This window comes from Cupressus sempervirens, chromosome 8, assembly GCF_028749045.1.
Source record: "Cupressus sempervirens isolate cs-2001-9-10 chromosome 8, ASM2874904v1, whole genome shotgun sequence".
NCBI lineage: Eukaryota > Viridiplantae > Streptophyta > Pinopsida > Cupressales > Cupressaceae > Cupressus > Cupressus sempervirens.
In genome coordinates, this window is record NC_143125.1 from 541,309,509 (window position 1) to 541,327,122 (window position 17,614).

General features: G+C 34.3%; 1 protein-coding gene across 12 annotated transcripts in view; it reads left to right on the forward strand.

Annotated features, from left to right (window-relative positions):
• TET10 (tetraspanin10) overlaps positions 1 to 17,614 on the forward strand; it is a 73,248-nt gene that overhangs the window by 11,585 nt on the left and 44,049 nt on the right. For 6 of the 12 annotated variants that reach the window (XR_016355661.1, XR_016355662.1, XR_016355663.1 and 3 more), the window contains exons 5-11: positions 404 to 451; positions 673 to 721; positions 845 to 928; positions 1,038 to 1,105; positions 1,303 to 1,428; positions 1,540 to 1,615; positions 1,826 to 1,890. Coding sequence is in view for 9 of the 12 variants with exons in the window: in XM_089798360.1 (XP_089654486.1) it covers positions 404 to 451; positions 673 to 721; positions 845 to 928; positions 1,038 to 1,105; positions 1,303 to 1,428; positions 1,540 to 1,615; positions 1,826 to 1,890 (516 nt within the window). In the remaining 3 variants the exon portion in view is untranslated. Of the gene's footprint in view, positions 1 to 403; positions 452 to 672; positions 722 to 844; positions 929 to 1,037; positions 1,106 to 1,302; positions 1,429 to 1,539; positions 1,616 to 1,825; positions 2,144 to 15,094; positions 15,248 to 15,279; positions 15,906 to 17,614 lie in introns of those variants that run through there. The other 6 variants (XM_089798359.1, XM_089798365.1, XM_089798363.1 and 3 more) reach the window with 5 other exon arrangements.

Genomic DNA, 17,614 nt, shown 5'->3' on the forward strand with positions numbered 1-17,614 from the left:
CCATGTATATTTTAAATTGCCGCTGTATTTTACGTAGCCGCCCCCTAGCTGTCTCCAAAACTGGAAAATAATGGCTATCTAGGAAACATGCGTCGCCCCATCATGGAAACTTGGATAAACCTTGACATTAATACTGTAGTCTATAATAGCTAAACAATTCCCAATATAACATCCTGCCAGTTATACCAGTTGAGATGATGGGTAAAACATGTGCCGATTGTGCATACACCCTTTTTAAATGTAAAAGAGATTAGTGACATTTTTTTAAAAGATGTATGATAATAAATCTTAGTGAGTTAAATGCATTAGTTATAAAACTGCTTTTTATTTTTCAAGGTTCCCTTAATAAGAAACTGTAACTTTTCCATGATGAAAGATGTTTGTTTGATGCATGCTGACACAGGTTCATCATAACAAACAACGGTGCTGGTCATACAGTTACTGGCCAAAGGTATAATCAAACAGTGAGGCTTCCACTGTTTGCTTTGAGAACTTTAACAAGTTATAACTAATAACTTATTCCTGGCAGGAGGCTTGAAATTTTCAATGTACACTGCTTATAATATTGGTGAAAAGAAGGATCTGCCTTTGGTTCTATTTGCTGCAATTTAATCTGTAAATTGGAGCTCAGATTGTTTAGATTACTTACCACATAGATATGTGCTTGTGCAGATATAAAGAATATCGTCTTGAAGACTATTCGCTGTGGTTTCAAAAGCAAGTAAGGGTTCTTTCATACTAAGAGAAATATTATGTGCTTTTTCCCTATAAATGTTTAATTGAGAGTCCATCTGATGTGAATATTTATTCACTGTTCATTACATTCCGATATCTTTTCTTTCAGCTGAACAATACCGGTAACTGGAAACATTTGAAGAGCTGTTTGGTAAAACCTGACTACTGTAACAACCTGATTAAAGAATATAAGGTGATCTCTATAGAATTCAACTTCCTGAGAATACTTTTCTTCTTTTATGTTGGATTCTGGTAGATTTATGTGGACAATGATATAGTGCAGCTTTTGAATTTTTTTAAAGACTCTTAAGCAATATAAAAGGGCCAAACTAAGTCCAATAGAAGCTGGTTGCTGCAGACCACCTTCAGAGTAAGTTTGTCTCTTAATCTTGCTAATCAATCCTTTATTTCAAACTTACCAGTCAATTACTGATATCAAGACTAATATTTGGCACAAGAATTATTATGATAGTGTAAACTTGTAAAGTGACAAGGGCTTGAAACTTTTTTACGGTATAATTGATGCAGTATGAATTAACCCTTGTATGCATGTTGTTGCTATTTTAGGTGTGGTTACCCAGCAAAAAACGCATCCTATTATGATTTAAGTTTTAACCCTGTCAGTTCAACCAAGGATTGCAAACTGTATAAAAATAAGCGTTCAGTCAAGTGTTACAATTGCAATTCTTGCAAGTATGTGGCTATTTTCTATTAAGTTTGACATGCAGATTTTTTAAATTTTGTTTGCACATGAATGTGCCTCTTTTTTCCAAAACCAGATTGTGATAAGAGTGTATAGTGCAGGGCTGGAGTAGCACAATATTTGAAGAAGGAATGGAAAATTGCTGCAATATTCAATGTCATTGCTTTTGCAGTGCTGGTAAATTTTGTTACCCTGCTATATTGTTTTACATATTTCTTCCACTAAATTTATAATTGTGTTCTGCTCATCTAGGACGTAATAACTAATTGAACAACCTTGAAGCTACCAAAAACCATCAACTCAGTATATCTGTGTTTGAGTTGAGGTGTTTTTATTATTCAGAAATGAATTGCTTTTATGTGAAACGTCTTGATGTTTTTGGAACAGGTTGTTCTTTACTGTGTTGGATGCTATGCCAGGCGAAATGCTTCCAGATCTCATAACTCTAAATTGTGAGTGTATTGACTTTGAATTTGTAAGATTTATAAATTTAACATGATAATTTTAGATCTTGTATTCAATCAGTCCATTGAATAGATATGATTGACACAAATTATTTGGGGAACACGAGTTTTGTAAAATTAAGAAATTTGAACATTTATGTCAATCTGTTTTTATAAAAGAAAAAGATGTTTTATACTCATGAACAGCTGGAATAACTGTTTGAAATCATGAAATACATGCTGGATCATTTTTTCAGACAAACGCCTCGCCTTTATCCAAACACCAAATGTGCCACATCTTGTAGAAATGTCATTGAATTGTTTAGTAACGTAATGGGATAAAGTGAGATTACCTATAAAGACCGAGTGCTATTAATGTTTTTCTAAGGAGTTGAGATTTTCACAGGTAAACACAATACAATTTGTTGGATACAACTTTGTCACGAATTGTTGATTTCCATGTTTTGAGTCACTTTGATTGGATGTTTGCTGTAAATTTTAATGTCTCACACTTCTTATGAGCTGTACACCTTGTTACAATCATGGGGGCTTGGGGTAATGCCTTGATCAGGGAATATGGGGGGCAACTAGCTCCCCATGTTGGGGTTTGGTGTAAAGACTTTCAAATGTTTTTTGGGCTCTTTAGAGATGGGTTTTTGATTCATAGTTTTATATTTATGCTTGTGGTATTACAATACCACTGAATGGTTTCCTATATTAATGTGCCATTAAATACTGGACATTAGGGAAGCACAAGTGAGAAATATCTTAATTGCAAAGTAAATGATTGAGTTAATACGACTAAGTGTCATTTCTCTCGAGTTTTTGTTCAAGTTGAGGGAAAAATTAGACCAAAGATATAGTTTTATGTATTGCTTTCACTATCCTTTAAATACAAGGTGTGATGAATCTTTTAGGGTTTCCTATGAGAATTGGCTTTAAGTTATAGGGTTTTGCTGATTGTAAATATTATTGTTGATCTGAATTTTTTTAATGAGCCGAACACTACTTGATACTTAGAAAAAATTAATTGGATAAAGCAACAGACAATTGAGTGGAGAATGTGGGGTGGATATATTTCCTAAATAAATACAAGTATCTTGGAAAAACATAATGTGATGAAAATCAGAACTTCTTTTATAAATACTATTTACAATTAAAGTGCTTTTAGTTGAATTTGCAACCCTTATATGTAATTCAAGTACCTCTTAAATAAAAAATCCAAACAATTATAGAAAATCCAAGTCATTTGAATGTTTAACAATGAATTTTAACAATGGTAACATTTTTGCTATGAATCTTTGTGATTTGTATTATTGAACTATTATTTTGCATCATGAATGCCATTACAATACTCAGATATCTTGGAAATCCTAGCTGTGCCATCATGGATAACACTAAATTGGCACACTAGAAAAGCATTGAAAACTAATTGAAAGACATAAACAAACAATATTACATTTTTGCATGAAGATGATAGGTTGAGAATGGTATTGTCAACAAGCATTAGAGCTGTGTACATAAAGGAGCGCACTTGAGTGGGAGGAGAATAACGACAATGCTTATTTATGAAAGCGTATATCCATAAGAAGGGTGAATTGAACATGATATTTATTAAGAAAATAGGGTGTGAATAATATTATCATCTAGCATTAGAAAAACAATGGATACCACTAGAGTACTAGTAAGATAAGAGTGCTTGTAAGATAAGGATACTTCCCCTCAGGATGGGAATTGAAGGACTTAAACCCCACTAACAAAGTAGTTGAGTCCGATCACTAAGGGTGGGAGGCAATGTCTATATCCACCCACAAATTAATATACCTCCCTCCCTGCTTGGGGTGGGTGGAAGGAACAATCTGAAAAAGGGACCATAGGGGCTGCCATGCTCCACCTTCCTAGAATAAGGCTTCTAGTAGCCCTACCTCTATAGTTCCACTCGCTTTTCCCACAGCCAAGCTTCACTCCACTACTATAATGAACAGCCAAAACCATTCTATAGAATAGAGGGAAGAATTAGTAGAATACTCAATAAAGAGCTTTATTGAATAGGGAGATATCGACCAAATCATTATATTCCTACCTCGACTCTTGTTAAATCGACAACTAAACCTAACAAGCACTCATTTATGAAATTGTACTTTAGCATAACATTCTCGCCATCATTTTTTTGTTCCATGATGTGGAACTGTTATATTACATTATCAATTCTATAACTATACCAGAAATGCATTATTATATTACTAGAGATATTATCCAAGTTCCACAACTAGAAAAGCGTTGAAAAGACGTAGACAAATTACCGAAGATTAATTTTTTTGCATGAGGATACTAGGTTTAGTATTTTTATTTAACATTAGAACAACTTATACGCAAAAAATTGCACTAGAGCTTAGGACGAATAAGGGTGGGCTAGGGGCTTGACTTGATTGGCAAGAGATTCTTGTGGTAAAGAATGAGGTCACGAGGTCTAGTCCCCCAACCCACGTGGTACTAGAGTATGTGTCGCGTCAACATCATTGACCACATTAAAATGTTTACACCATGTATTGTAGTTTATAGGGGCACTATTCCTAATTCCCGGAGTCTAAAAAAAGGGACGATTTTCATTTATGAATTTATATGACCACAAGTATAGTCTTTTGACTATTGATTGTTGCTAGGTATGAGTCAGTTAACTGCCCAAAGTTAGAGCAACATACACAAGTATAGTATATTGACTATTTTTTTTGTATGAAGATACTAGGGTTAATATTTTCATCAAACATTAGAGCAATAGATACAAGGGATCACACTAGAACTCATGGATAATAAGGATGCTTTTCATTTATGATGTTGCATGACTTGGAGTACAATTTTTCGCCATTGATTGTTGATAGATAGGTATTAGTTAACCACCAAACCACCTAATGTCCATCTGTCTGACCTACTAGTTTAACTCTATCCATTATTGTAAATAAAATCACAATAATATCCAATTAGTCATACAAGGATTGTGGTGTCTCTTTTATGGTAATGTTGTCCCTAACTTTTGACTTGCAAAAAGTTAGGGATACCTGCCATAAATAATGTTTTAAGTCTCTAGAAATTTCCTTCGCATTGGCATTCGTTAGAAAATCTAAGTCCTTTGCCTTTGTTTTTGTTTAGTTTTAGTGTCTAAATGTTGGTGTTTAATTATATTTCAGGTTTTAAGTTACCATTGCAAGTTCAAATCCATGGCAAGAAAAATAGAAGTCCCTTTCTTGCATAGCAGGTATCAAGGCCTGATTACATGAAGAGACTTGTTGTGTATCTAAAAGACAACTTGTATATCGAGCCTTGTAACCCTACATACATGTTATGAATATGCATTATATTTTTCAAACAACTTGTAACTTGCTATATAAAATCCCACCGCCTTTTTGTATTTTCATCTTAAAACTTGTCTTGTAAATCGGCCTTGAAGGTCTGAAATACATGTGATGAACATTTAGTGACTTCAAAGACACCTGATTGGGTGTGCCTTGTATATTGTGCAATTTGTAAAATCTAGTACATCTTTATAACTTTGTGTTGTATTCTACCATCTGAAACCTGATTAAGCCCATAAAGAAAACATGAATTTGGAAAGGACTTGCAATACGAGCTTTCAACCAAAAAACGAGCTTGTAATTCCTCATGCAAAACACAAGATCTCTTCTTTTCACATTTTCATTGCAAATTTTTTCTTGCATTTCGGATTTTACAACCCAAAACACAAGTTTTAACCTTATGTTTGCCCTTTTAAAGTCAATCTAGCTTGCACTCAGCTATTTGAAGCACAACCATGCCATTTGAAATGCTATTTTTGCTGAAAATGCATTTATAATCTTAGAAGCTGATTTGGATTTGAATTGTTACTCAAATGGTTTTTGAACTTGGATTGGTTCCTTCATTTTTGAACTTGGATTGGTTCCTTCATAAGCTCGTATCTTCTATCTCAACACTCATTTTTGTGTTTGAAAGCTTTAAGCTGTGTTCAATGGCATTTTTCTTGTTAGAAGGACTTTCAAATTTTTCACTTTCACATTTTTCCTTGTTTTTTATGGTTCATTTTTCCCATGTTAAATGTAGGAGTATCCAAGGTGTAAGGGAAATCTTGCATCACCCAAAACAAAATTTTCTTATTTTTTGACAAGGGCTATTTTGGGTAGGGTTACTATTTTAGCAACGTTTCGTTTGAACACAAATTGATCCAATTATTCTTGTAGAGTTCATTTTGGATATATAAGCATGTCGATAAAGTATCATGACAAGATCAAGTCTAATTTTGAAGATATTGAATTATCTATTTTGGTGGGGTAGTACAAAAACTTTGAACTTAGTTTTTAAGGTCTTAGAGGCTTTGAAAGCGGTTCAAGCTTTGTCATAGACTACACTTCATGGTATGATTTATAGAGCACTTCGAGAGGTTTATGAAAAGTAGTTACAATAGCAGGAGTCACAAGATATGGTCTCCAGAAGTTGCGCTACTTTGGGAGGAAAAATATAATCACTTCAAGTACTGTAATGAGTGCCAAAACCCATTTGGGTGCATATTTAAGGCACATTCCAATGTAGGGGAAAGTAACATAAAATTGGCCAGCCTCAAAAAGGGGATTGAAACCTCCTAGGGTGGTTAAATTTCCCAATATAAAGAGAACAAATAGGGGTTACTAGGACAATTTTGATTGGGCATATAGTTGCTTTAGTCTGCAGATTACTGTAATAAAAATGCCCATGTGGCTGTATATAATAATGTCATTTCAATTGAAGATAATAGAAAGAAAGTGTTTCTATTCTTGCAATTGTCTATTTATTTCTTTGGTGTGTTATGTGTGTTTGGATTAGTAAGGGGAGTACTCTTCATCAAGTGGTATCAACACAAAAATTCTTGAGTGTGTAGACAAAGTACCAAGCATGAGTCAGTTTGCACCAGGTTTGTGGTTGTAAGTCTGAGAGACAAGTGTGAAAAAATGCCTCCACAGAGGAACCATTGTGGAAGAATCACTAGTGTGATAGAAGAGGGTTTTAGAACCCTCCAAAGACAAGGGCAAACACTATAAGAGGAGGCAATATTACGGCAAGATATAAAATAAATTGAAACTGAAATATAGTTTGAAGAAAAGCAGGAAATGACTAGAGATCCTAAGGAAACTAGGGTTTTAAGGGTCATTTCCAAGACTGGAAAGAGACCAAAGACAAGGGAAAACACTATAAGAGGAGATTATGTTAGGGCAAGAGATAAAATAAGATGAATCTGAAATATAGTTTGAAGAAGAGTAAGAAACAACTAGAGATCCTAAGGAAAACAAGGTTTTAAGGGCGATTTCCAAAATGGAAAGAGACCAAAAATTGAAGTTTTTACATTTTTAGTAAATCTTAATCCGGAAGAATTGATTGATTGAATCAATGATATGGAAGAGTGTTTTGAATAATGAAGAAGTGGAAGATTGTAAGAGTGTTAGATTTGCAAAAGACAAGCTAAAAGGTCATGCATAAATTTGGTGGGAAGGGTTTAGTTGGTGAGAAATAGAAGAGGGAAGGAGAAGATAACAAGATGGGATTAGATGGTGGAAAAACTGAAGAGATAGTTCATTCCTATTGACAATGAGCTTGATTTACTAAAGAAAATGCAAGGGTTAAAGAAAGCAGGAAGATCTGGCCAAGAGTACACAAAAGAGTTCTATTGAGTCCCAATCAGACATGTCAAGCTAAAGCCTATAAGGAGAAGGTTTCTCGCTACATAAATGGCTTGATGCCAAGTATTCAAGAAGAGTTGATAATGATAAGAATGCCTACTATTGAAGATGTTGATAAACTTGCTTTTGAGGTAGAAGTAAAACTGAACAATAAATTTGAGAGTAAGCAAACTGGCAAAGGTCGTGGTGGAAAGCCTAGTGAATGGTATTATGGAGGCTAAAATGAAGATTAAAAGAAGAAAAACTACTCTAGTAGCTGTCAAACTTAGAGGGGAAATGATTCCTATTATCCTCACAATCAAAATAACGAAGATCAAAAGAAGAAGAGGCCGAGGATGAAGACAAGGAAGAAGAGGTTATTGTGGAATGTGTTTCTAGTTCAGAGGACAAAGAGCTTACGAGTACCCCCAACCTCAAGGGAGGACAAATAGACTACTAGATGGCAATGCATGAGTTGCACATGTTAATGTAGATTTTGAGTCGTCGCATTCTAAAGATGTTCAAATATGAGAGGTTCATGTTACCAGAAGAGCCTTGCTAAATGATGAGAAAGAACTTGAGGAAAGGAAGAATTTATTTTTCCACAAGATATAAGTGCAATGATATAATATGCAATGTTGTTATAGATGGTGACAATATTGATAACATTGTTTATGAGGAAATGGTTAATAAGTTGAAGTTAGAGAGAAGGAAGCATCAGATTCACTATTGGGAGGATCACAAGGATTTGGTCAATGAACAATCTTTTGTAAAGTTCAAAATTGGAAACTATTAGAATGAGGTATTTTGTGATATTACGGCTATGGATGTTTGTCATCTATTGTTAGGGATATCATGGTGATTTGATCATTATAGAGTACATGATGACATGCAGATACCTATTCTTTGTAAGGATGGAGTTCAATACAAGCTGAAGTTGTTGAAGGAAATAAAGGAAAAGGCATGTAGCAATGCAAGAATATGTTTAGTTGATGGGAGGAAATTTCTAGAAGGCGTGAAGCATGAGCATACGTGTTTTCTTTAGTTGCAAAAGTTCATAAAGAGGAAGTAGAAGTGTACCTATGGAAATTACAGATTTGTTGGATGAGTTTTAGGATATTGTATATGATAATGTATCTGATGGATTGCTACCAATAAGAAAAATTAGTCACCAAATGGGCTTGATTTGTGGAGCTAGTTTGCCAAATATGGCATCCCATATAATGACTTAGTGAAGAGTTGAACAAACAAGTCTATGACTTGTATAAGGTGTTGATTTGAGAGAGTTTTGAGTCCATGGGTTGTACCAACAATACTAGCACTGAAGAAAACTAGAGAATGGAGGATGTAAATTCTTCAGATATCAATAAGATTACTATCAAGTATAGTTTTCCCTTGCTAAGAATGGATGGAATTACTAATTGTTTGAGTGTTATTGAGTAGTTCACAAAGATAGTTCTGAAGAGTGGATATCACCAAATATGGATTAGAGGAGATGTTTGGAAAACAACCTTCAAGATAAAGGAGGGCTTTTATGAGTGGTTAGTCATGCTTTTTGAGGAAAACAATGCTTTGAGCACATTCATGTATCTCATGAATGAGGTATTCAATTTTTTTTGGACTAAGTTTGTTATTATTTACTTAGATGTTATTTTGATCTTTTGTAAGACATTGGAAGAGCATATAATGCATATTTGTCAGGTCTTTGAGAAGTTAAGGGAAGAAAAGTTGTTGATCAACCTGAAGAAGTGCGATTGTGCGAAGGAGTTACTGTTCTTGGGATTTGTTGTCTTAACGAATGGTCTTAAAATGGACCTTGAGAAAGTGAACACTATCCTTGAATAACCACTCCAAGGGGTGCTACTGAGGTAAGATCTTTTTATGGCTTAGCTAGTTTTTACAAAAAGTTTATCAAAAATTTCAATAGTATATGTGGACCTCTAGTTGAAACAATGTAAGGGAAGAGAAGAGTTTGAGTGAGCTACAAGAGCAGTAAAGAGTTCTGATTTATTGAAAATAATTTACGGAGCAACCTATTTTGACACTTTCAAATTTTAATTTGTTATTTTAAGTAGACTATGAAGTTAGTGGCAATGAAATGTTTTGTGTCAGGAATGTAAGCTAATAGCTTAGTTTAGCGAGAAGTTGAATGATGCCAAAAGAAAATATTCTATTTATGATTAGCAGTTCTATGCTATAATTGAGGAAATGGAGTCATTATCTTTTGCCTAAAGAGATTGTTTTGTTTGCTAGTTATCAAGCTTTACATTAGAATAGCTAGGGAAAGTAAAATCAAATACATTTAAAATGTGTTGAGTTTTTGTCGAGTTACGCTTTTGTTTTTGAGCTCAAGAGTGGAAAGTCTACTAGGGTTGTCGATGTCCTAAGTAGGAGGCAAAATTTGCTGACAAAGATACAGATCAACATTGTTGGGTTTTGAGCCCTCAAGAGTTTGTATCTTGAAGATCTTGATTTTGGGGAGGCTTGGGGAGCTTCAATAGGATCTATTACTCTAGGTGAGCTTCAATAGGATCTGTTACTCTAGGTAGGACTAGATAGTTTGATTTTATAATCCAAGATGAAACGTTAGTTAGAGGTAGCCAAATGTGCATTCCAAAGAGTTCCATGAGGGAGAACCTAATCAAAGAGAAGCAAAGTGGAGGATTGGTTGGACATTTTGGTTGACATGAAACTATTGCTTTGGTTAGTGAACATTATTATTGGCTACAATTACAACATGATGTTAAGAAGTTTGTGCAAAGTTGCTGAATATGTTAGATGACAAAATGAATCAAACATGGAACAAGGTTATATCAACCATTATTTGTATCAGAGAGGCCATGGGAGGATATTATCAGACTTTATTTTTGGTTTACCAAAGACTCAAAGAGGACATGGTTCCATCTTTGTGGTGTTAGGTAGGTTCTTGAAGATGACACATTTTATTCCTTTTAAAAAGACTAATGATGTTGATCATCTGGCAGAATCATTTTTCAAAGAAGTGGTGATACTACGTGGTTTGTCCAAAAGTATAGTTTCAGATCGAGACACTAAGTTTGTTGGCTACTTTTGGAGGACATCGTGGAAGAAGTTAAAGATAGATTTGATGGTCAACTTAATACACTATACAAACTGATCAATAGATAGAAGTGGTGAATATGAGTTTGGGAAATCTATTAAGATGCTTAGTAGGAGATGAACCAAAGGGGTGGGATTTGATTTTACCAAAGAAAAATTTGCATACAATAATTCTATCAATAGGAGCACTAGTAAATTGCCTTTCCAGATTGTATATGGAAGTAGTCCTAGAAATGCTTCGGAGTTGAAGATGGACAATGAATAAAAGAGCAATGCCAAAATTGAAGACTTTGCAGGACACTTGGAGAATTTGCATGAAGAGGTGAGAGCACATATTAAGAAAATGAATATTCAATGTAAGGCTAAGGCAGATAAAAAAAGAAGATAAAAGAAATTTTAAGTTGGCGACGAAGTCATGTTTCATCTGTAGGAACATATAATAAGTTGAAAATTTGGGGCATACAATTTTTTTGAAGAAGCATGATTGAGGAAATGCTGATGAAGAACAATTGCTAGTAAACTCAATATTTCACCGGTGTTTAATATTTTAGATTTGACTGAGCATTGTGAAGGAAGTATTTAAGTTGAGAATGCAAAAGCATATTGGAGTATTCCAACACCTACTTCAACTACAAAGGAGATAAAAGACATCTTGGATTATTGTGTTGGCAAAAGCACAAGAAACAAAAGGTATGAAGAGCAATTGGTCAAATGGAAGGGAATGCGTATTGAAGGTATATCAAGGTTATTAAAGGAAGAGGCTAACTAGCTTGGTTTTCCTTTGCACACTTGAGATGTGACAAGGTCACTTTTGAAATTATCTTGGTGTTTGATGGTAGGGCATCTAGGGTGTAAGAGCAATCTTGCATCATATAGAAAACGATTATCTAGTTTTTCAATAAGGGCTATTCGGGGCAGGTTTACTATTTTTGGCATGTTTCCTATTTTTAGCAAGTCTTCAATTGAACATAGATTTTTTCAATTAATTTCTTCGAGGTTCATTTTTGATATATAAGCATGTCGGTAAAGTTTAATGACAAGATCAAGTCTGCTTTTGAAGGTATTGAATTTTTTGTTTGTCAGGGTGGTGTAAAAACTTTGAACTAGTTATCAAGGTGAACGTCAAAAAGGGGGCCAAACTTTGTCTAGGATGACACTTCACAATGAGATGTAGGAGTGCTTTGAGAGGTTTTTGAAAGGTGGTTATAATAGCCAATTGGGTACATGGTTTACAAGATATGGCCTTTGGAAGTTGCACTACTTTAGGAGGAAAAATAGAATCCCTTCAAACAGTCTAATGAGTACCCATTTGAGGGCATATTCTTGGTATGTTCTAATCATAGTTTTAAAGTCAAACTCAATGTAGACTTGGCAAGGCTGACTTGACTCAAGACTTGATAGGACTTGGCAAAAACTAGGCTTCTAGCGAGTTTCACCTAGGCCGAGTTTTTAGAGAGTCATGGGTCACTAGGACTCTAACGTGTTGACTTGATTGAGAACTTGCCAGGACTTGGAGAGCCTTGGAGAGTCCGAGAACTATGGTTGCAATGCAGGGGATTATAATATATAGTTGGTTAGCATTAAAAAGGGGGTTATGATTTCCAGATCTTTCTAGGGTGGTGAAATTTCTCAATATAAAGAGGTCAAAAAGTAGTTACTAGGGGCATGGTTGTAGCATGTTATCTTCTAAATGTTGTAATTCATTTCAATTCAAGATAATAGAAAGAGTTTTTATTGTTGCTATTGTTCGATACTTGCAATTTTTTTGTATATCTCTTCGTTGTGTTGTGTGTGTTTGCGCTAGTAAAGGGAGTATACTTCATGATACCATTTAGGGGGTTTCTTACTTGAGTTTTATAAGTTTGTTTTGTATAATGAAAACTATGGTGTCTTTGCCTTAGTCATTTTGAAGGTTCATTTAATGGAGTTTTTATCACATATTCTCTTCATTTTTTGTTTTAAAAAAAATACGCGAGTTCCAAAGAGATCTTTGGTCTTTACAAAGAATGCATTTTATGTTGGCAGCTTCTTTGAGTTTGAAGAGTCTTGTTTGTTGTATTATATCTTTGGGTCATATAAGATGCATTGTAATCCAAAAACTAAATCAATTTGCAAGTATGTGTACTTGTAGTTGCATTTCAATTTCCCTTATGTGCCTAGATGTGTTTTCTTTTTTCAAATGCAAGTTTTCAAATTACAAGTAACCATTTTGTAAAGGTTGCAATTGTCGCACTTGCTTGAGTTCCTAAGACCTGAATTGTGCATTGTTTATGTCATTTTGGGTTTTGAGAGCTTCATTGCAAATTTCCATTAGACTGAAAAATGCAAGTGTGCTTTTCCCCAAGCTTATAGGATTTTCTCCAAAACACAAAGTTCTAAGGTATATTTGACACTTGTAAAACATAATGTTCTGAAAACATGCAGTTGACCTTCCAAAACCTGAATGTAACCCAAAATGCGCTCAAAATCACTTGAATTGGGTCTTTGGGACGCAATTTTAAGTACAATAAATGCATATTCATTTTTGACAATTGCATGTCAATATACATGGTTTTCCCCACTTGCAATGTGCATTCCAAGACTTGAAATCAAGCTTTGGCACCAATTTTGCATCTTGTTCAACTTGCCCTTATTAGTCTTCTTTGCACACATCACCTACCAAGTCAATAAATTAAGGCACAAGCTTTATTTTGTAATTGGACTCCAAGATTGGAAAATGACACAAAGCAAGAACAACATGACAACTATACAAGGAGGTGGAAAAGTGATCTAGAATGATCAAGAACATAGTATGCTTTCAATAGAGATGGTTTCCCAATAAAGACCATTGTGATGTAGAACAATCAAGAGATGCTAGGCAGCGAACAAAGACAATGATAATCAAGTGGGATCCATGAAAGTACAATAAACACTTTATATCATCAAACGAAAAAAGGTGTACTGTAGTGTATTGAACATTGATAACAGTAAATGGTAAAGGGTTTGTTGCTTCATAATGAGTCTAGACTGCTTTCAAGATGGAGATATCAATGCCAATGTTCTCAATTCTAGGGCTTCTTCCCTCATCCATGCAAAGAAGTTCCGTTGGAAAATTAATATTATTGTGGCAAGAGAATGGAGTTAAATTTCGTTCACAAAGATATGTGAATTGTTAAGGGTGCATGTTATTTTGGTTCAAATTGCCCTCATCGAGCCCAAATTTTGTGAAGTGCAAGTATCTTGTAGCAATATGAAGAAGGACAAAGGATGATGTAAATAGAGCCGTGTCTTCAAGAAATTGAGTATAGTTTTCAATTATGCACTTGTAATTTCTTTTCCCTTAAAAAATAAATAAATAACACTAAGTTACCTAGTGCACCCTATAGCTCTCTGAACCAAGTGATTTTCAATTTGGTCTGTGGTCTTGGTCTCGGTTTGCCTGTGGGTTTGAATCCAGGGAGGCTGGTTCGTCTAAGCCAAACCTAGGATAAACCAATGTCGAATCAGGATAGACCTAGGCAGACCAAGTGTGATCCACAGGTACAGTTCCACTGCGAAACATTCTATAATATAGTGCGGAAAACAATTATCACAAAATTTGAATAAGATCTTTAACATTACAATTTTTTTTTCTAAAGTTCAAATATCTATTACATCAAATTAAACTAGCCCTCAAGAATTCTTTGAGGGAAATTTTTATATCCAATTTCTTATAATAACCCTTGTCCGATCAACTAGAAGCTCTCTGTAGTGATTAATCATATTTAAACATCAAACAATATTTTCAATAGGTTAAGGGAGTTGCAAGCTGCTTTTATAGCATTTTTTAGGTAAGATGTTAATTACAAACAAACAAGCTCTTTGTATGGTGAAAAATTAATAAGCATTTGATGAGTTGGAAAGAGAGAATGTAATTGGTGCAGCTGATTCCCATTGGCATTGACACTATTTGTGAGTCAACTAATGTCGTTGATGAAAAAGAAGATGATGAAGATTTAGACAATCCATTAGATGATTAAAGCTTGGTATAAAGTTCCAGTTGCTGAATGTCAAAACAATGATACTTGTGCTCCATATTATTATCTTAATAATTTGATGTTGATAAAATGTATAATTACATGTTTATAGTGTTTTTGTTGTTATTATGATACTATGTGGCATTTTAATCTCAAATCAGTTTTCTAGGTTGTAGACACATTTTTACATGTTTTTGTGCTAACGAACCCAAAACCCATTTCAAAATTTTGCTGTACTGGCGAACTGGTTCTTCAAACCTGAGCGTGAACTGACAACTTGGAAATTAGACTTAATGTCAGAAAATGTAATTGTAGGTGATCATGCTAGTTGCAAAGTTGTAATTACATGTAAACATTTTGTAAGATGAAATACGATAGGACTTGCAATGTTGAATAACTGAATTGCAGATGGTTGTGGAAAAAGTCATAGAAAGTTGAACTTCTCCCACCTTTGTCTTTCAGCCCCTCGTCTAAATAAGAGAGGATGCTTCATTGTAATTTTTATCTCTTGGTGATGCAAGAAAATTCTGCTAGTTTCTACGTGCACTATAAGACTTTGAGCTTAGATGTAAATCAAATAGCTTTCAAGGTGTTATATGATGGCATTTTTCTGGAGATTGATTGGGTGTATTGTGCTTTCGTTCAAGAGGGTTTGAGTTCAATCTTCCAGACTTTGAGCTGCTTATTGCATCCAGAGTTATAGTTTGGTTTCAGATTTGATCTTGCAGATTTTGAGATGCTTATCAAATTTGAAGCTATTGTAGAATACTCAAGCAAGGAGTTAACTTGCAGACTTTGTGCTGCTTTTATTTTCTCATCTTCTGCATGTAAGGTGAAATATACAGTGGAGAACTTGAGCTGCATATATATTTCTTCCTTGTTCCTGAATTCACATAAGAAGTTGTGAAAATGCTTTGAGCTTTCATGTTCCTTTTATTGCTGAAATGTACTTGAGATACTGTTGTAAAAATAGAAAAACATGTATTCTGAAATAAGAGATAACAATGCAAGAAGAACACACACTCTTAAAGAAGAGAGTAGGGTAAATGTAATTTTCTATCAGTTAGCTTGGTGTACATAATCTTAGGTGTTAGTTGTTTTCAGTAAAAGTAGATAGGGGGAGCCTTCCCTCAATTAGGAGAAACTTTGTCTCACATGCTGTGGTTGGAACCACTGTTTTGCAATTGATCCTTTAAACTGTTGGTAGCGAGATACCCACCCAAAAAGTACCACAATGAATTGAGCTGTATATAGGTCCATAGTTGGATATTTCTATATTGAGAAATTATACTTATATTTTAAAAAATGATGAGAACTAGAATGAAACCACTAAGTAAATATCACAAGGAATTACAATGCAATTATTTTTGTAGTTCATAGCCTTTTGCATGCAACATGAACAACTATATAATACTTCAAATAGAAACACTGGAAACCTTAAAACCACACACTGTTGGGGTTTAAAATTCTACAGGAGAAAATTGATTCTTTTATTCACCCTGACATTTATTATGACATAGATGGAAAAACATCATCTGTCCATCTAGGAAAAATTACACTGATTGCTTGTATAAAGGAGCATGCTATAATGGACCTTAGCTGATTGCTGTTCTCCTATTGCCCACAATAAAGCTTACAATGGGGTAGCAATGCCACTTTAGTTCCTTATTTGTCTCATTTAAGGCGAAGTTTGAATCATTTCTAAGGCAAAATTGTTTGTCTTTCTCTTGTGTGGTGGTGTGAATGTATTTGTCAACTAGTGCCTACATTTACATATGATCTCTTAAGAATAAATGCCACCTATCTGAAAATCTAATAATGACATTAGTTAATTCTAGACCTGGATTTCATATCCTGTCATTTCTTATGATCTATAACTGCCAAGACTGAAACCATATCCCACATTATTCTCCCAAATAATATTTAGATCTGGCATTGACATGTCAAGATGGTGTTGGCATCTCCCAAGAAAAAACAGTTTACAAGTTGGTTGTGATAGGTATGCGTTGAAGATTTAATAATGTTAAATTGCTATGTAGATCGACTCTATTACCTTTATTGCCATTGGATGCCACTTTTAGGTTTCTCTTCTTCTTGTTTTCACTATACAAGTCGAATTATATACAGTCAAATGAACCATGTTAGTGAAAAAAAGAAATCCTTATTACTCAGATGTTATACATTGGTAAACATGTTTAGACATTGATATTTTTAATGGTGTACCAATTCCCAGTCAAGGAATCTTTTTATGTAGATTTTAAATATAACCATGTCACAATTAGATTGAATGTTGTAAAGAAGCTTATTTTCAGACCAGAAATATTGTTTGTAGCAATTTGTCTAATGATAAAGGTAGTCCCCAAATTCAAAAGCTCAGTGTGATGTAACAAAGACTAACTTGACCCTCTGGTACCATAGTTTTTTTTTGTTTTTTAATCTGTAATAAGCAGTTTTATAGCTGCCAAACACTCCACAAATTTAAATCCACAAGTATAATGGCCCAGCATAGGAGCAAAATGGCCCAGTTGGGGTTTCAACCTTGGTGGCAGCCTCACCAACGAAGTGATTTGACTTTTAACTGCCACTCTACATGGTTCCCCCCACTGATACCACACTTATTAGACACGGCTGAATAGAAAGTGACAATTATGAAAATGTATTATAGAAGTTATTATTATAAAGACACCCTGATTGCACAACTAGGATATAAGTGTGACATTGGAACAACACCTAGAACAACATCTTTATTGTTATCAGAGTTGTTGCAAAAGGCCTTTATAAATCATGAGGCTTTTGGGTATTATGGATAAGGACAAACCCTATCCTAATCTCTTTCAGAATTGTTGGGCTTATTAGGTCCTTATTGATTCCTTTTTGGTTCTGATGGACCTTAAATCTGATATTAAGATATTTATGTCACTTTTTACCTTATTGTCCAATGCCATCTGACAAAACTATAACAAACATCTGATATTATGATTT